The sequence below is a fragment of the Pezoporus occidentalis genome, unplaced genomic scaffold (assembly GCF_034315485.1).
Source record: "Pezoporus occidentalis ecotype Australia unplaced genomic scaffold, CSIRO_AGI_Poc_V1 ctg85, whole genome shotgun sequence".
Taxonomy (NCBI): domain Eukaryota; kingdom Metazoa; phylum Chordata; class Aves; order Psittaciformes; family Psittacidae; genus Pezoporus; species Pezoporus occidentalis.
Window position 1 is genome coordinate 2481723 of NW_026916212.1, and position 20788 is coordinate 2502510.

The following is a 20788-nucleotide window of genomic DNA, read 5'->3' on the forward strand; positions in this document are numbered from 1 at the left end:
TAAGATTTATTAAGCCAGGAAGAAAAAAGCTGGAGGTCGGTGATTAGAGCTGTCATTCCTGAGGGAGAAAAAAAATCTGTGTTCAGTTGTTGTTCACAAAAGTAGCCTTTAATTTCATCCACTGACATTCTGGTACTATAAATCCAAGAAGAGCTAGCCAGTTTTTTCACTGAAGAGGAGAAAGTAAATGGTGGAAATTCAAATCTTCCTTTTAAGTCATTTAATCTCCATATTGTCAACTGGTTTATAACTAGCTTGTCTGCGGATTTTTACCACTCAATTCGTTTCATACATAAGGAATCAAAAAAGCTTTCATGACAGCACTGCAAAATCTGCAACAAAATTAATTCATCATTGAAGATCTCATCATGGGGTGGAGTCGCCTCACGTAGTTCTGAGGACAAAACCTTAATTGAGGGAGTGACAGAGGAAGAGACTATTTGATTTTGAAAAAAGTAAGTCATACTTTTTTTGGTGAATGGCTATGAAGGTAAATTCAACCCCTCTTCAGAGGAATCTGTGGTAGAATGCAGATGACACTGCAATTTTGTTATGTTTCAAAAATATTTTTGGTAATTATGCAATTGATATTGGAAACCTCTTTCCATAAGAAGAGTGCACATTTTATTGGAAAATAATATGCCTATAAATCATTTTTCCTATACTTATATTTTAGAAGGTGCTGACATTCCCTTTCTGTGAATTTTATGATTTGCTTAAGAAAGCACCTATGCCAAAAAGGCTTTGGAAACAAACCTCAGCATTATTTCTTATTGGTATAATCTTCAAATACGAAATACTGGCAAGAGAGGCAAAGTGAATGAATCTATAATTGATGTTACATGATGGTCTTTTCTCACAGAGGTCTAATGCTAAATTTGATTTATAAAATATTTTTTGTTTGGATCTATGAACCCTCTGATATATTGATTTTTTCAAATAATGTTACATTATTTAACCTAATAGGCTGTGTTTGAAAGAATTTCTCTCTCAGCTGCCTATAGAATGTGACACACTAATTTGAAACATTTGCTAGCAGTTGATAAAACAGACTCAAAGATGTTAAAGAATACCAGGTAGTGTTTTATTCGTTTCAGAAACTCGGTGCCAACTGGCACATCAGTTTCCATTTATCCTCAAGAAAATGCTCGGCAAGAGAGGCCCAGGAAAAGCTGAATGATTTATTCAGACTATGAGAGTATCAGGCCACTCTGGTCAGTCCCTTTCAGAGTTCATTCTCAAGTCAATGCCCTCAGCTACATCCAGCTTTATTATGCTGAAGAGAAAGTTTGCAGAACATGCAAAAAGAGATTTTTGAGGCTGTGAAATCTGTATCATGAGCCCTTTACTGTTCCTATAACAATCCTACATATTCTGCTATCACTGTTGTGAGTATAAACCACACAGTGAGCTGTCATTTGAGATTTACCTAATAGAACAGAAGAAAGAATTTAGGGGTCTTTCTTAATATTTTGGCATAATTTTACTCAAGTATGAGTAAAAGTTACAGTCTTTTTTGTTATAGGAGGAAACTTCCATGTGGCAACTGCAATAGAAAGATCTATTGATGCTACTGCAGCTGAACCATGCAGATGTTATCATTATCCATAACTCAAAAAAGTCAGTGACATTTAAATTATTTCCTGTACAACAAATGAATAAAAAAAGCTTTTAATCTTATTAGTAAAGACCAAAACAGAAAGACTTCAATATTTCTCTAGATAATTCTGGCAGTGCTGCTCTGCCTAGATTAAATTCAATCTGCATGCAAGAGTACCAGCTCCAAGATTTTCATACTCATACTTTATATATAGAATTCAGAACACAGAATTTACTATCAATTTGAATTTGACTCTGTAATTTGTAAAATTTAAGTCAGAGACATGATGGAAATAACAGAATTAGATTCTCCTGTCACTTGCATTGAAATAACACCATTAACCCATTGATTTCAGTACAATAATTTCTAACACACATATTAACATTCAAGAAAACACTGCAGGTTTTACTTTATACAAAATGAAGAAAAACCCTCTGGGTTCGTGGTTCGTGTATTTAGCATAATCCTAAAATTACAGAATCAACATGGAATCATAGAATGGTTTGGGTTGGAAACGACCTTAAAAGCCATCTTGCTCCAAAACCCCTGCCATGGATAGAGACACCTTCCACTAGACAAGGTTGCTCAAAGCCTTGTCCAGCCTGGCCTTGAACACTGCCAGGGATGTGGCAGCCACAGCTTCTCTGGGCAGTATGTTCCAGAGTCCTGCCACCCTCAAAGGGAAGTATTTCTTCCTAACCTCTAATCTGAACCTACCCTCTCTGGTTTAAAGCACTTCCCCCTTGTTCAATCCCTACATATGAAGTCCCTCTCCAGCTCTCTTGTAGGCTCCCTTTAAGTAATGCGAGCTGCTTTAAGATCTCCCCTGAGCCTTCTCTTCTCCAGGCTGAACAAGCTCAACTCTCCCAGCCTGTCTGCTTAGCAGAGGTGCTCCAGCCCTCTAATCATTTTCGTGGCCCTCCTCAGGACTCCCACAGGTCCACATCCTTCTTATGTTGGGAGTCCCAGAGCTGAGCTCAGTACTGCAGGTGGGTTCTCACAAGAGCAGAGCAGAGGGACAGGATCACCTCCCTTGACCTACTGCTCACACTCCTTTTGATGCAGCCCAGCATGCAGCTGGCTATCTGGGTGGCAAAGGCACAATGATGGGTCATGTTGAGCTCCTCATCAACCAACACCCCACTCAACAGAATATAAAATTGCACTTTACAGTACATAATCATATGCAACTTTTAGATTAGTCAGTGGATTGCAAAGAGTTAGTTGAGGAAAGTGAAAATAAAATCTCAACACTGCATTAATGAATTGTTATCAATGGCATGGGCAGCTTATTAGCTGCCTTTGATACGGTTACATGAGCTAGAACATGTGAAATCTGTAGACAACCCAGATTATCTGAGGGAATGTGCACTCCACTTTTTCAAATATTTCTATCAGCCCTCTTAAAAAATGGCTGGAATTTTAATTTATATTAAGACCGCAATTTAGCACATTTTGAAGGTAAGTTTGGAAGGAATATAAAAACAGAAGACTGAAGATGTGTATCTACAATGAGCATCAGTGTATACAGAGATGATCACTTTGATGAACAGGTGAAGGACTGCATATTAACCTGAAAATTACACTGAGATTAAACTCAGAAAACTGGCTGTCTTGTACTGGAAAGAATTTCTATAGATAGTAGGAATTTTTCCACTCACCACCACATCTTTGAGTCTTTAGGAAAAAAAGAGTTTGGGGAACACGGAAGACTAGATGAATCTTCTGAACAGTTAGAAAGGACTGACTGGCATCAGATACCCTGCTTAGATTTCACTAGGTCCTGATTTATTGAAAAAGAGTTCCTGAAAAATGCTTTGGTTTGGTTTTAGTTCCTTTTCTGAATAGAAACTGTTAAATTGCCACCTTTTGGTATAATATTTCTAAAATTAATTCCATGAGGAAAAACATACCCAAGTGTACTCAGAAGCCTAATCCAAACCCAAGATATATCTGGATGGGTACAATACTGTAAGATTAATATTCGGGTCTCAGTTCCCCAAGATACGAGGTGCATATGAAAACATAAGCATGTGCATGCTCTCTGTGAAATCAAGAGGACCACATAAGCTTAATAATTTTGATGAATTACACAGTAAATTACTACAGGTAGATAAAGTTAAGTATGTGATAATCACCTAAAGAATGCAGGAAACCGCTTACCAGTGAAATCAGATTATGGTTTGATCATTTATTAGGTTTTAAAAAATTTGTTTTAAAATATCATGGCTAAAATGGGCTTTATTGGTTGTTTCTAAAAGTTACAGAAATAATCCTGCAAGCTCTGCAGTGTTATATGTTCCTGCTAGATGCCAGTATAATATCTTTAAAAGGATGACAACAGACAGTGACCTCTCTCTGAGGCTTGAATTGATTATCTTGTATAACCAAGATAAATAATCTTGTGGAGTATGAGATTTTTTTTTTTAATTTATGTCACAGAACACTTTGTTTGATTTATGACTGGAAGGGAGGTGACTTGCATGACTGTTTCCTCTTTCACAGTTTCACAAAAAAAAAAAAATCACTTTTTATCTCAATGACCACAGATCAAGGCATCATATGATAAAAGCTGAAGAACATTTACAGTGTAAAAATCACTACCAAACAGCCCAGTGGTCAATTAGTTAATCAATGCCCAGCATACCCACAAAGGTAATTTACCTTCCAATGTGTTTGTCCTGTTGGACAGTCAGGGTCAGGGAATCACACAGACTGGCTTAGGAAAGATTAGCAAAAATGTAGAATCTAGACATTGTCTATCCTACAGAACTGAAACTAGTAGAATCTCACTTAAAGAGCAGAAATATATGAATTTCTATCATGACAGAATTCTTAAAGAGGGTTAAACGTGTTCCCAGGTTATTTTTCTTCATTAGATGACAGCCAGACCTGTTTTTTTACGGTCAACCTTGCTTCCAGTGATCATTTGATCCCACAGGTAATACAGTGCAATGTCAACACTTGATGCTTTGTCAGCATAGCCTGCATGACTTCTGTATTAATAACACTCAGCCTTAAGGATTATAAAGTCAATTTTTTCATATTTAAAAGTTAAAATAATAAATTTCTACTGTTTTCTGAGACACTAGCTCTTCACTCAGCATTTCTATATATGTAGTCTCAAACCAGTATCATATTTCAAAAACAAAAGCTGCATAGATGACTCACTGTAAGTGCAAGTATCCAAGTCTCTTCATGCAGAATGGACACGCATTTTAAAAGGTGCGCTATTTTAAAGACAACACTATATGAAATACTTCAGTATGATTAACACTAGAAGTTCTCATCTGTTGGACTGCTTCTGTACATTAAAATTCAAGTTGTGTACTTAACATCTGAATTCTAAAAGTCAGAAGATAATTTTAATGAATGTTTCTTCCCTGTGAAAGATTTTTTTCCACAGTCCTATGGGCATTGCTAGAATTCCACCACTGCTATTTGTATTTTCTTTAACAGTCTCCTTCTAGAAGTGTGTGATCCATGTTTTTCCTCCTCCTGTTTCCATGTGGTAGGCAAAGATAATCCATGACTCAAAAAGCATTAGCAACTGAATAAGCCTTTGAGTGTACTGAGAAAAATGGAGAGATGGTAACAGCCACATTTCACAACAGTAGAAAAAGTGCTTGTGTAGCATTCACTAGCATAGCTGAGCATATGCTATGATTCTTTAGTCATCTGCTTGGAGTGGGCAGCAGTGCTGAGGAAAAGACAATCTGTCTCTCTGTTAATGAAAAAGTAACTCTTTAATCAGAGTTGATTAGTATAAGGGCAAACTGTTCAGTGACTCAGAGACACATGAAAAACATGCATGATCACTATAAAAAAAAACATTACCTTTTCTGCTTGAGCAGCTCAGGTAATTATGGTACATGAAATAAATACAGGAAAGCTTGTAATACTTGTATACTTGAAGACCGAATGCAGGAAATAGAAAATATTTTTAACTAAATACATCTGGAAAATTATTAAGCTATAACTTAATCATTATAACTTTAATTTCCTCTCCAGTGGAATACCACCTCATTTTAAAATAGGTCTACAGTTCAGCACAGAGATGCACAAAACAGCTTCAAAAGACATAGCAGGGGCAATGGAATAGATCTAAAAGTGTTAGTGCATCACCTAAACAACTCTCATTCATTTCTCACCTGAATAGCTTGACTCACACAGTGTTCCATGCTTCTGCTTCCAGAAAGCTTCATATAAATTATCTCAACTGTGCAGACAGCTTTACTATCTCTGAAAGTTTCTGTTGGCTGCAGGGCAGGCATGTTGCTTATATAGATCTGAAATGGCAGGTGGCCCAGCAAATAAAAGTGAAGGCCCAATTCAGCAGTGTTACCATGCTCCTTCTTACCTTTTCTCTCCCCAGAGAATATGCTGCTAGCATGTTATCAGGCAATAGCGACAACATAATCATGCTGAAGACTGGACTAACATCTTCTTTTAATAAAATCATCTAAGAGTGAAATCCATTTGTATTCCTGGAAAAAAAAAGGGACAAAAATTTTGTCAGTTGCACAAACCCACAGATTTTGAATTTTTTATTTTTCTGTGCCAGCAATCTGCCTTAGGCTGAATTTTAGCAGATGGACAAAACAGCTTTTTTTTTTTTTTTTTTTAAGGAGTTAGACAAAACAAAATCTATTTCTCTTGTATCCAGCAGTGGTAATGTTTTCTTAGAATTTCCAGAATATCCAAGATTCTAAGAAAAAAGAAAACCATATTGGCTAAAGTGTCGTTTGGACAGGAAATAATCCCTGGTCTTTCTTCCAAATATATATTCATTTGTTTTCCAGTTCGAGTCCAGAATCAGAAATGGAACTCACTGTTCTCCTGCTGCCAGCAAATATTTATTAAATCCATGAGCAAAATGTCTCTCCTCCCTGTCTAGTACCAACTATACAGATGACACCAAGTTGGTCAAGACTGTTGATCTGCTGGAGGGTGGGAAAGCTCTGCAGAGGGATCTAGACAGGTTGGATCAATGGGCCAAGGCCATTTATATGAGGTTCATGAAGGCAAAGTGCTGGGTCCTGCATTTGGGCCACAACAACACCACACAACACTACAGCCTCAGGGCAGTGTCTGAAAAGCTGCTCATGGAAAAGGACCTGGGGGTACTGACTGACAGAGCTGAACATGAGCAGCTTGTGCCTAGGCAGACAAGAAGGCCAACAGCATCCTGACCTCTATCAGCAATGGTGTGGGCAGCAGGGCCAGGGCACTGATCATCCCCCTGTACTGGGCACTGGTGAGGTCGCACCTCGAATCCTGTGTTCAGTTCTGGGCCCCTCACTACAAGAAAGACATTGAGGTGCTGGAGCAGGTGTAGAGAAGGACAATGGAGCTGGTGCAGGGTCTGGAGCACAAGTGTGATGGGGAACAGCTGAGGAACCTGGGTGTGTTTAGTCTGGAGAAAAGGAGGCTGAGGAGTGTCCTCATCACTCTATACAACTACCTGAAAGGGGGTTGTAGTAAGGTGGGTTTCATTCCCTTCTCATGGGCAGCACAAGGTAGGAGGAGAAGAAATGGCCTTAAGTTGTGTCAGATTGGGTATTGTGGAAAATTACTTCACAGAAAGTGTTGTCAAGCATTGGAACAGGCTTCCCAGGGAAGTGGTTGAGTTGCCACCCCTGGAGGTATTTAAAAGGTACAGATGTGGCACTTAAGGATACGGTTTAGTGGGACTTGCCAGTTTCACATTTACAGTTGGATTCAATGATTTTAAAGGTCTTTTCCAACCTAAATAATTCTACAGTTCTAAGTCTATGTAGGAGTTACCTCTCCGCTCTTAACTGGAGAGGTCTGATGATGGACCTAGACATGGTCCTTTATAGTTCTTGGAGTCTTGTGTGTGAGGATCTCATAGGCATGGAATTCACACGCAATAGTTCATTAACAGAGCACTGCAAGGCTGCTGGTATTCCCTCTCTACATCTGGCCATATAGATATATGTCATTAACTGCCATAGACTAACTATTGTCAAAAAACAACTTCCAATCAGCTATACAACATCTTAAAGGCGGAACTCTTTTATAATTACTAATTCATGTACTTTCCAAGTAGGAGAAGTCAGAGTATGCGAATCTGCTTTCAAACCTAAACAACCGGTATCTGCAATAGCAATACTTAAATACTCCTAGTATTTACGGCAATTCATATTTGTTCAGCTGTGCACGTGGTACTGTGTGCTTCTGTGTCCTGGGTTTGGCAGTAGCAGTCATTTTTCTCCTTGGTAGCTGGTGCAGTGCTGTGTTTTGACTTTCGGCCTGGGAACAGAGCTGATAGCGATGTTTTGGTTTGGCCAAGGACTTTGTGAGCCTCATGCTCTGCCAGGGAGGAGGGAAAGCCAGGAGGAAGCAGAGACAGGACACCTGACCTCAACTGACCAAAGAGGTATTCCATACCACAGCACGTCATGCCCAGGATGTAACTGAGAGTTACCCGGAACGGCTAAGGACGGTAGGGTTGGAGGAGGTGTTGGTTGGTGCTTGGTCAGGCTGGGGGGGCAAGTCATCAGTCGGTTGGTGGTGAGGTGATGTATTTTCTTCCCTTGTTATTTCTTTTACCATCGTTATTATTGGTGGTAATTGGTGGTAGCAGCAGTGATTTGTGTTATTTAGTTACTAAACTGTTCTTAATCTCAACCCGTGGGAGTTGCATTCTTTTTGATTCTCCTCTCCGTCCCTCCGGGAGTAGGGGGAGGGCAAGAAGGGGGAGAGTGAGTGAATGAGCCCTCTGCCTGCTTTTAAACCACGACATTCTGCCAGTTGTGATTGCTTATTCCCCTCCTTTAGTTGCAAGAGAGTTGCTGGTGTGAACTGGGGAATAGGAAGTCTGACAGCAAAAACTGGGACAATCCTTTCAGAGTTGTGTGTTCAATGTCACCATTTAGACTGCATCTCTGAAGTAGTGCTATCAACAGGGAATACTGCTGTGTGTTCTTCTAATTACAGATGCTAGTAATTGAAATGTGACTACCACCAGCCCAGCTAACGAGTAATACAAAGAACATCTGAAAAATGATTACATAAATATGTATCTCAAAGATACCAAGTGAGGTACAGTTCTAGATTAGTGCCGGGACCATCTCTGGACTCCTCTGGACTCCTTTATGTTGCTGACAAAACTGAAGATTTAAATTAACACTTAAGAAATTTATACTACCACACTCTTTTCCCCAAAGTACTAACTAAAAATACAAACACTTTACCACAATTTCAATCTTAAAAAATATTCCCAAAAGTTGTGAAAAGCAGCGTAGATTTAATAAGTGTTTTGAAAGTATTCAGTTTTGATTCCTCCCCTCCCCCCCATTGCTGGCTTAATAGCTGAGATTTCTTGATTTAAAATAATTTAAAGATCTACCTATAACAGAAGCAACTGGAGCAGGCCCTCTTTTTGTAAGCATGTAGCAACCATCAGCTTTCATGAGTTTAGGTTATCCCTTTAAGAAAGATTGTAATAATCTTTTAAGAAGAAGTATATCTCACTTAATGAATATTATACTGAAGACAGGTATTTATCCTGCAAGATGTTACTTTGATAACAAACTGAATACAAGACATATCTTATGCATATTGCTTGCTGCTCATTTCTACATCCATTAAAATATGGTGGTGAAATGATGGATCTTAGGTACTTAAAATACGACAATCATCACACAAGAGCATCTTGCAGGATTAAAACTGACAACAATTAAAACCTTAACTAATGAACTTAAGGTCAATAAGATGACACTTTCTAGCAATATCTAAAATCACCCTAATGGCTCTGGTACCATGAACAAAGTTAGGATGAGAAGGTGAACAAGACTGTTGACTTTTGGAAAATCAGGACTAAGGGAAGAAAATTATTTCAAAGGTAGTCTAGTATCTGTCACAATACATTCATATTGTAGCCAAGTATTTGACAGCATATACTTAGCCATAGAATCATAGAATGGTTAGGGTTAGAAAGGACCTTAACATCACCCAGTTCAACCTCCCCAACCCCCGCTATAGGACTAGACCATGTCACCCAAGGCTCTATCCAACCTGGTTTATGCTGATATTCACACATCATTGAAATATACGAGTTTAAAAAAGCATTTCATTTTTTGGTCCTGGAACTTCCAGAGGGAAGAGATATCTAAATCACAAGCACTTGTTTTTTTGGAGTGATTATACAATTATGTAGGAACATGTGTGTAACAGGAGGAAAAAGCAATGTGGAGTTGCACTCCAGAGGAATTAAAGGTATTTGCATTTTTAGATAAATGGTCTATTTTTCTCATGTTACAGAGAAAAGATTCAGGACGCCTGAATATACTTGCTGCCCATCATAATATTTAGCACTCTGAATGCTATCGTGTGACCCTTCATAGCTTTATATACTGATTTTAGAAATGTTCACAGGATAAGGCTCTGCATTAAACAGGTATCATGCTTTATATATGAACTATTCAGAATTGTCCAGATCTTTGTTGTGTGAAATCATAGCTCTTTAAACCAACACAATCATAAGATAAATATTATTTTAGAGAAAGTTAAAAGTTTATATGGAGTTGAACTGCATATAAACTAAACCAAGAAGTAGTATTTTTTATCATAGCAAAAATGAGAAGTACAATATCAAAGCTATTTAGCTCATCAGCTGAAGATCTGTCAGAGAAATTGATTTCTTACAGATTTCTAAAGCACTGCAAATACCCAACAACGCAGACAATACCAAAGATAAACAAACAATTTTCCCATACACCTACAACTAAAATTAAAAAATAAAAGAAATCAATTAAATCAGAATTTCTTTTCCACCTTTTACTTTCTTTTTGTGGTGGTGGTGTCTCCTAAAGATTGGATAAGGATCTGGCAGGTAACTGAACAGATAATAAACAAGCATTAAAATATTGTTCTTCAAAACCAGTTAAACACTCAGAGCACACAAATATCCTATCAAATTTAGAAGTGATTTGCATAAATGACATTCCAGAGCATTCATAAAAAACAGTAGGAAATTTCTGTGCTTTAATTTCGCTCTGGGATATAGGAAACAATAAAACCTTCCTGTCCCACTTTATCAGTTGCTGTTCCAGAACACCACACTCAGCTGTTGCTGCAGGACTTCCAGCATCAGGCCAGGCCAGAGATAAAACACACAAACCATGTTTCTGCAAAACATCATATCACTGCTTATGAGACCAAACAGGGAAGCAGCTGCTTTCCACACTTCGCAATAAATTTAGGTGTCAATTACCTGGTCAGGAAAATTTAGGACTTGGAACTTCTACAGGTGGAGCACACAGAATGATAGAATAGTTAGGGCTGGAAAGGACCTTAAGATTATCTAGTTCCAACCACATCTGCTCTTGTTGATCTTTAGAGAAATCACCTAGATCATATTTACACCAGTGCTCACTGTGGATATTCAAACTATACAACAGGGTAAAAAAAATCACATAAATAAATGGATGGCTACTACTTAACATTCACACTTGAAGGTGCACTTGCTTTGTGATAGTTTTCTTCAAGGGCTACTAATGATTGCAAAAGTAAGATTCTTCCTTCTTTAGAAACATTATGCAATATTAATATAAAATGGCAAAAATTTGTTTCCAGTAAGTATGTATGACTGAATATTCAAAGTAATGTAAATACAGTGGGACCAAATCAAAATTATTTTATTACAAACCTCAAGTGACCAGCCACAGGAAACAGCACACATTATGAATTAAGCTCACAAGCTAGTTCTATACCTGTAGATATTACCTTCGCTCCTTGCTAATCCTGCTTTAGCACTTCATTTGATGGTGATCTTCTGTTGAGAAATAATATTAAAACAATCTCACAGGGCAGGAAAGTAAAACTTGAGAGACAAGAGCTTTGTTCTGCAGTCAAGCACATCTTACTGAGTCATCTCATAGAAGCCCCAGTTTCCTCACTGAACAAACTACATATGCTTCAATACACAGGCTGTTTTTTGAGTTTTTTTTGGTGTGGGTTTTTTTTTTTTTATTTCTACAGCTGAACTCTTCTGGATATGTTTAGGTTATATCAAAAGGAAAAAAATATGAGAAAATAAGAGATGTGGGACTGTGTTTTTCACAGGCATAAACAATTTATTGTTTGGCAGAAGAGGAGATTAATTTTGAGGTATACATTTGTATTACTATTATAGAGTCATATGAACCACTGGAATTAATTATGTTATAATAGTCTGAGGGAGTCCAGTAAGTAATCAAAATAATTCAATACAAACAAGTAAAAGGGCCGAAAAAATTTTTAGTAGTGATCCATTACTGTTTTGCTTTTTTTTTTTCTTTCCCTTGTTCTGCTAACGGGGATTTCTTGGAAATTTAATTTATCTACTCTATTTTTTTTTCAGTGTCTCTCCTGACATAGTCACAAAATCAAACTTGACAGAAAACAAGCTGTACCTTTAACTAAAGTGAGTCTGTGACCTTTCTACCATATGTAGCCCTAGTACAGTCTTTAGAACAATTCACACACCCGGTGCCCCATTACTTCTCTGTGAAACCAGCATTCTCTCATCTAAACTAACATGTTGGCTTGGGCTTCAGAAGAGGTCAATTTCCTGGCTGAAAACAACATAAGTTATTTTGAAGAAGAATCTTTTCTTCTACATAAAACTAGGTTATGAAAATTCTTTCTCATCCTTAACAATCTCAGGACTGCTATTAAAAATTGCAAAATGCTTAGATGTTAAGGAAATTTAGCCCACGCAAATACTTAAGCCAAACAGCATTTGGACATGCCTAAGTAAGCATACATTTCTTCTATGTAGAATAAAAATTATAAAAATCTAATCTTTGATCACATGAAGCACAAAGTATCAAAACAGCAATTTCACAAACACTTTCATCTGTGCAATTTATACATATGCTGTGTTTGAGAAGCATACAGATAATGTGTTACATATAACGCATGTTATTTTACCTCATTAATGAGTTTTCTTAAATCATATGACTTTTTGATGTAATAAACCCCTTTTAGATTGATGTAATGCCACCAACTGAAATAGAATATTTCCAGATTCTTTTAGTGGAGAAAGAGGGGGAGAAAGAGGGAGAATCTAGGCAGGAACAGTCATTCTGGTAGGCCTGTAGTGCATACTATGTAAGGACAGATGACCATGGACAAGTATGACATTAAATACAAGCTAAAGTAAAGTTTCACAAAATAAGAAATTGGATCTTGCTGTGCACAATTTTCATCATCTAGAAATGAAGAAAATCACCATTAATTCAATGTTTACCACTTTTCCAATTAAAGGGATGTACATCAGAATCTGCGTAGTGTAGCTCTAAATGTCTCCATTTTACTGTTCTGATTTACTCCATTACAAGCCAATTTTCTCCTTAATAAAACTCGTGTTGCTTACTTTACCATGGGAGAGACCATCCAGATCAAGGGCTGCATGCAAAACCCTCTGAAATAAGGACAGGAGAGGTAGGAAGATTGCTTGCTCTCAAAGAGGAAAGGTAAAGCTGTAAAGTATACAACTGATGTGTGAAGTGTCGTTTCCACTGACACCAATGTGGTAAACTGTGTGAGTACATAGAACAGCACAGCATTACTTGGTTTCTGTCAAATATGATGTGAGCTAATTCTTTCAAAAAGCAGCAAAACAGAAATAATTTCTTAGTTTTTAATTATCATTTGGTGACAGACACTGGATGAGGGAAGGAGGCGGACATCATCTGGGGATAAATCAGTAAGAGGGTTTTGTCAATCAGCAGCTGTGCTTGAGCCGTTAGCAGCTGTGCACACACTCCTCACTGCTTTAGGTGCATCTACACTTGCCATCTTTTTCCACACTAATATCATGTTAACATTAACACCTTCCACACTTACTAACATCGTCCAAACCTGGTGAGTTTAAGGGCACAAGGCATAAATATTCAGTTAGAGTGGAACTGCTGAGAAAAGGCCTCAGATCCAGCTTTGAAACACAGTTCCCCAGAGCACCTGGCTTGCGCTGTGCAAATTGTGGTGTGCAGATTTGCGCATGTTCCGCTGTCAAGAGTTTGTTTTAAGCATCTGTTATGTAAAGGATGATGTGGGTAACATGAAGTAACAAGTATCACTGGAAATACTGATGCCAAGCTTCGGAGACTTTACTAATTCCTTCTTACTATACTTTTAACATGCAGAATGAAAAGTGTGTTGAGAACATGTGAAAAACAAACCTATGTCAAACCAAATGGAATACCAGAACCTATGCATATGCGAGTAATATGCATACTGTTACGCTTTTGCAGGTATGTGTAATGATACAGCTACTGCGCAGATACTGATTCCCCATCATTCTGTAATCCAAACAAACTCACCTCCTTTTAGGATAAATATCAGTATCTTTCAGTTTTCAGAGCAGAGACCAAGGCTCTCCTCCTTGCTCACAGCTTGTAAACAGCTGCTCACCAGGGGCAGAATTGCTCTCTCACATGCTACCTCACCCAACAACTCCCCAGATACTATACGGCCATTTGGATAACGTGTGCGTAGAGACCCAAGGCAATACCCATCCAATTTCGTTTGGGTGTACTTAAAGAGTATTGGGAGCTGGAAATACCTCCTGCCTCGTTTTTGTCCAACAGCCTTCTCTCCATCTCCTGGCAGCTTTTTAACTATAACTGACATGCTTCGATGTCAGCTGCTCTGGGCTCTAGATCCCTGTTTATACACAAACAAAACCCATCACCTCTTGGCAAAGGTGGAAAGCTGGGTTCCATAGGCACACTGGCCACTTTACACCTCCCAGTAAGATGGCAGCACTGCCCCTGCTCTCAGTCCTGCACTTAGCAAGAGAACAGCCACTCAGAGGTAGCAAGATGCTGCCGAACCGGAGCAAACCGTTTTGTGTGTGAAAAAGGGTGTCACTCAAAACATGGCCTTCCCTCCTCACTCACACCCCCTCCTCCTTCTTCTCAAAGCGCGGGTTCTGACTTCGTTCTCAGCAGCACGAACCCCACATGCCTTTGCTACCTCTGGTGCATCACTCAGATCCATCTCTTGCTCTCTTTCAGTCACTCTGCTCCCTGACAGGCACCAAACAGGCTTCCAAGAGGCAGGCGAGCAGCGGGACCTCGCCGTAGCTTCTCTCCCAGCCGCTGCTTCCAGCCCTGGGCCGCCGCATGCCTTGCCCAAGGTGAAATACAAGCTCCCTCCGCTCCATGCTGGCAGACCATGGTCTGGCTTTCCTTCTCTTTCCCTCCCTATCCCCTCTCTGCCGTGGCCCCGCAGCGTCGGCCGCCCCCACTCGACAGCCGCCGCCATGTGGCGGTAGGACGCCCGGGACACCGCCCGACCGCCACAGCACCCACGGCAGAGCCCGTCCCTCCTCCTCCGGCCCCGCCTCTCGGTCCGGACGCCTCAGCCCCTCAAGGACTCCGGGGCCCTCAATGTCAGGCGGGCGGCGTGGCGCGGCTGCCGACAGGGGGCGGGTGAGGGGAAGCGGCGCGCGCCCTACGCGCAGCGCGGCCCAGAGGCGGTGGCGCTGGCCATGCTGGGCGGCGCGGCGGCGCGGGGCTGAGCCCTGCCCAGCCCAGCCCACCACAGCCCAACCCAGCTCATCACAGCCCAGCCCAACCCAACCCAACCGAGCACACCACGCCACACTACACCACGGCACGGCACAGCGGAGCCCAGTCACTGAAGAGTAGAGGCGGCGGCTAGGCATTCCCGTGTTTTCCCGGGGTTGGGGCGCGCCTGCTCTCCCCACAGCATGGAGGCAGGGAAGCGCAGCTCGTCAGCCGGTAGCCGGGACGATGGCAGCGCTAACTCCTTTCCGTCCAAGCCGGGGGCCCCGGCGGAGAAAGCCCAGAGCAGCCCCGGCGTCGGGGGCAGCGGCGTGAAGGAGCATGGCAACTCGGTCTGCTTCAAAGTGGACGGCGGCGGGGGCGAGGAGCCCGTGGTGGGCTTCGAGGATGCCGAGGGACCCCGGCGGCAGTACGGCTTTATGCAGCGGCAGTTCACCTCCATGCTGCAGCCGGGGGTCAACAAATTCTCCCTCCGCATGTTCGGCAGCCAGAAGGCGGTGGAGAAGGAGCAGGAAAGGGTTAAAACTGCGGGGTTCTGGATCATCCACCCCTACAGCGACTTCAGGTGAGAGCGGGGTGGCCCCGCTGCAGGAGGGCAGGGAGGTGCGCCCTGCGCCTCGCTCAGCGCCAGGCGCGAACTTCGGCGGGTTCCGGCCCCGCGGGGATGAGTGGCCTCCCCTCGCATCGTCCCTGCCCTCCCTCGGTCCCTTTCCCCTGCCCGTGGCCACCCTCGCTGTTCCGTTCGGTGTCCAGAACTTTGCCTCTGCGCTCCGCATCACCGACCCAGGCGGTGGGGAAAGGGCTGGAAGCCGGCCGGGACCCTCCTCCCTGTCCGTTCACCGCCACGGGGCTCGTCCAGGCCCGGCGCTCTCCAGCGTGCTGCACCCGTACGGGCCCTGCCGCGAGCGCCCGGCCAGCGATGCGGGGCCGTCCCGGGCTGGCCCTGCCGTGGCCTGCGGTGGGATAGCGGGCACGAAGCGACCGCACAGTAACCAAAATCCCGCGGTCCTGGCTGGGCGCACGCTGGCTCCTTCCTGAGCACCCGGTGTAAACACTTGTTCACGGGGTCGCATGAAGGAAGCGTGTCTTGGGCAGAGTTGCAGCAAAACAACTTTATCCGAGCTAAGGCTGTATGGAAAACCATTTTTTCATGGGTGGATGCATAAATGTGGTTCTGAATTAGCTTTGCTTTCACAATAAGTTGAATGTACACAAAATTGGAATATTCATTATTCACACAAAAAGCAGTGCAAATAAATTCCCAGGAGGAGATAGTTCCCTTTAAAATTATATTTTAAGTGAAAGATTATTTCATTGCATTCTCTGTGCCAGCTGGCTGTATGCCTTTGTAAATGTAACACTCTTGACGATATTTGCTGAAGAACTATCAGTGTCGTTAAGCATATTTAATCAATGGCTCGAATTGAACAGCCTGCGTCTGTGCAGAAAGTGAGTTGCACTGGATACCATGTTTAAAAAAGGAAAATCCAGAACGTTCAATCGTCACATATTTCATCTAAGAGAAACTAGGTTAAATAGAACATACTTCCAGTGGGAACAGGAGAAAATACTTTCAAAGTCCAAGTTTCTGCAGGACTGCTCAGAGTGGGGTGTTAGGCAGAGAGCTGTGCTGGCACCTTGCTTTCAAGCCTGAGAGCAGTACAGCCGTAAGAGCGGAGGACCAGGGCAGCACTGGGTTATGACTTGAAATCATGCTTCAAATCCCTACTTTTTTTTTCCTGGCTCCCTGAAGGCAATAAGCTGCACTTGTTCTTTTCCTGGAGTACCTTTCCCCCCTTGCATGCCAGCTCAGCTGCACTAGCAGGTGCATTAAGGGGGGAAAGAGCCAAGAGTCCACCCACTCCCTTTCTGCCAGCCGGAGAGGGATGTAGCAGGTCACATCTTACATACCCATGTGTGTGCATGAGAGTAACTTTATTCATGTGAGGATTCCACTAAAATGAATGAGATTATTCTTGCGATTAAATTCCCCGTCTTGTTGTAAGCTTGGTTTATGAGCAAGGTGCACAACCCAACGATGTTTTGGGCAATAGGATTTTTTGCATCCTGTTGTGCAGCATGTAACTTTTCAAGCTGATATGCGAAGTAGGTATGTTAGTTCTGTTTCATTACAGAAATATTTTGTAATTCTGCTCTTAATATGGGAAGGTTTAGCAATTGTAATATGTTTACTTTTTTTTTTAAGTAGGAGTAAATGACACTGTATCCTTTTCAGGCCTGTTGTTCTTAACTATTTTTTCTGAGGGTTTAATTATGTTTTTATTTTTTATAAGGAGGTGCTTGTTTTTGAAATAAAGATCATAGTATTTCATTAGTCTTGGGATGACGTGGCCTGATCTGGACCTTATTTTTTAGCCATTAGTAGTGTTTTGGTGAGAGGTATAAGATGGTTATGTTGTTTCTCGTGAAATAATTATAACGGTATAATGGTACTACCTTTTTTGGGTGGCAGTGTTTATAGAAATGGATGAAGAAGTTGTAGTATATAGTCTATTTATTTTCTTATATGAGAATTGCGACGATGCTAATGAGTGGTTCCTAACAGTGTGTCTTTCCCAGAATAAATGCATGTGTAAGAATGGAGTTTTGATTTATTTTTGCATGTGATTTTTTAACAATGTAATGCTTGCATGTAGGCAAGCCTTAAAGCATCCAAAAAGACAGGGGTAATCAAATTTCACTGTTCTAGTGTTGATTATCACCAAGAGAAGGAGCTAAATTTACTATTAAATTAACAAGAAAAAGGTAAAACACTGAGTATTTTACAGTTTCCAAGTGGAAAGATAAGTCTGTAAATGTACCTATCATTAGGGTATTTGTGGCACGTATGAAAATGGACACCACAGTAAATTTTGAATAGAGGCATATGTAGGAGAATATTGGGTTAACCACATAAGACATGGGAAGATTCTGGTATAGGCTCCTGTGGACTCTCATTTATTTCTGCTTTTCTAGTTCGGGATTCTCGTGTGCATTTGCTGAGATACTTTGGTTACATTTCTTGACCTCATTCTCAGGATTTTTATAAAACTTTGTAAGTTTATCTACACCAAACAATATTTTGGTGTGTTGTTTCGGGGGGCAGGCAGTGTCCTTGTGCTCTCCTACCCCCCCCTTTTTTAGTATGAACAGCATATGAAAGCTGTGTCTGTAAACTCAGTGCTTTGTGAATCAGTTACTCACTTCCATGTGGGGCTCAGTCTCTAGTTTTATGCCTCTATGTCCTGCCGGTGTTTCAGGGAAGAATTTGCTCTTCAGCAGGCAGATACAGCCTTGGAGGATTAAATTCAATAAGTATTACATAATTTTTCCACAAGGGGACCATTTTGTTCCTGGTTGTCTTTTCCCAGTCTTCTGAGGTTAATGTCTAATTTGGAAGCTGTTATGTAAACCAAACACCTAATGCACATCAAACCCAGCACAAGGCCTCTGTTTATCTATTCGCAGCCGTGATTACTGCGTCTCTAAACTTGGACAACAATTCTGTGTAATTGCATGACTCACAAAAGTGAATTTATTGTCAGTGTTTTGGTTAGAGTTTATTGAAGTCCTGCGTGCTTTCTGTGAGATACTGAGTGCCTCCGGCCATCCCTGCTCATGTGTGGAAGAACGAGCCTGTGGGAGAGCATCACCCGTCCAGCCCGTGGCCTTGCTGCTACCTCATGAGAGCAGCACAAAGCTAGTGGGAGATGGGAGCAACTGCACGTGGTTCTAATGCTGTATTTCACAGCAGAGTTTTGTGGTGGACACAGGCTTTGGGTGACTTTTATATGTAATATCCTTCTGGTATTAGTGGAAATGAACATGGCTGATTTTTGAGATGATTAATTGCTCAGTGTCCTTTTGCACGTCAGTTTTCTTTAATGCTCAGAGGGCTTGCTTGTACGTGCCTGGGCTGTTGGTCCAGCCCTGTACATCTCCATCGCTCCCTGTCTGAGGGTACACGGAGAAAGTCGTGCTGTCACAGAAATCTTGGGTTTAATACTGCATCACCTAGGGCATCTGTAGTCAGCAGTCTAAAAAGAAAACAGAGTTACTACCTCCAGAGTCACACATAAGAGGCATCTTTTGACCAGAAATAGCAATGTGTGAGAGAGACTGAGTGGGAATAATACATGTCTAAGTAACTGTAGCCTTTGCACTTTTGATGGTTACAGCTCTCAGTTTGATGTTTCAGAAAAGCCTTTGACTGAAAGTGGGGACAAAAATTTGAATTGGCATCAAGATGAAGTGAAGTAAGACTGTGATATGGAGTTGTCTGGCAGGGTAGCGGATAAGGAAGAGCAGTGCAGGCAGTGCTGAAGGTCTTTTTCCTGTGAAGATGCATACAAAGTATGAACTGGTTTGCAACAATAGCAACAAACTATTGACATTTTGTGTGGAGAGACTCTCCATGGGTAACTTCTCATCTATTCAAGTAGCACAAAACCTTATTTTAACAGAAGAGTAAAAGCAGGGTTAGCTCTGAAACTTGGAAGAGAAAATTTTAGAGCACAGTGAATAGTAAAGGTATGCTGGAGTCTCTTTTTTAATGTGTGGCATTCCTGTTTCAAAACCTTTCTGCATACACATTTGAGGGTTATCATGTAAGAGTATAAGGTTTATCATAGGAATCTTTGTAAATCATAGAAAGCTTTATTGATGCTGCCTTGTAAATAAATTTAATGCTAGGTTTTAATCAGGGTGAAAGACAATTATATTTGCATGCATATATCTAGATACTTACAGAAGAATATTTTTGTGTCTGTTGCTATTTAAAACGTTCTGTTATTTTCTGCAGTTTTATGCAACCCATCCATGTTGTCATGCAAACACGCAGCTTGATTTTTCAATTAAGTATGTGCCAAACTGCAAGTCATAATTGCAACATATTATTGTGCTTCATGTTTTTTATTATACTTCTCTCCACTTTGAACTTACATTAACCTTATGCAAAATTTTTCTTTTTAATTTGTACCTGTCTTTTGAACGTGCATATGACCACCAGCTGTCACCCTAACAGGATAGACTGTGTGTGTTGTATGCACAGCTCACATAGATATTTATAAAATTTGTGTGTGCATTGGTTTAAAATCTGTTCTTCTTTGGGACTGGTCTTCACTCTACGTGTTATACCTACCATTTATATTTTAAGAAGCTTAGGGTAAGCACTTTGTCCTTCTCTTTTGTCACATGTCTGTAATGTCTCTGTTGAAGCTAATGAGATTTATCGTTTTGTGAGCTGTTACGTACTTAGGTTTATACAGAGCAGTAGAGTTGGAAGATAATGCTGTGTGCAATGAAGACAAGACGTGTTTTATCATACTTACATGTAATTGATACAGATATATGTATGCAAAATTAAGTATATAAATCACATTGGTTTTATTAAATAACTCAGATACAAATTAGTATGGGTTTTAATGTATACATTATGTCACTGGTAGTGTAGGAGTATGAAATGTCTGTAATTTTGGATTCTCAGGGTAGTCAGCTACAGAATCATGGAATGTTTAGGGTCATCTCGGGCTTGTTGCTCAGGATCTGTCATGAGGTTCTCTTACAGTATTGAGACCTGAATTATTTGCTAATAAACTGCTAATCAGGGATTCATAATTATACATTCCTTGCACAAACCATTTTT

General features: G+C 40.8%; 1 protein-coding gene across 1 annotated transcript in view; it reads left to right on the forward strand.

Moving 5' to 3' along the window:
• Positions 1–15280: 15280 nt before the first annotated feature.
• HCN1 (hyperpolarization activated cyclic nucleotide gated potassium channel 1) overlaps positions 15281–20788 on the forward strand; it is a 188537-nt gene continuing 183029 nt past the window's right edge. The window contains exon 1 of the mRNA XM_062604286.1: positions 15281–15709. Within this exon, the coding sequence (XP_062460270.1) occupies positions 15330–15709 (380 nt within the window). The 5' untranslated portion in view covers positions 15281–15329. The remainder of the gene's footprint in view (positions 15710–20788) is intronic.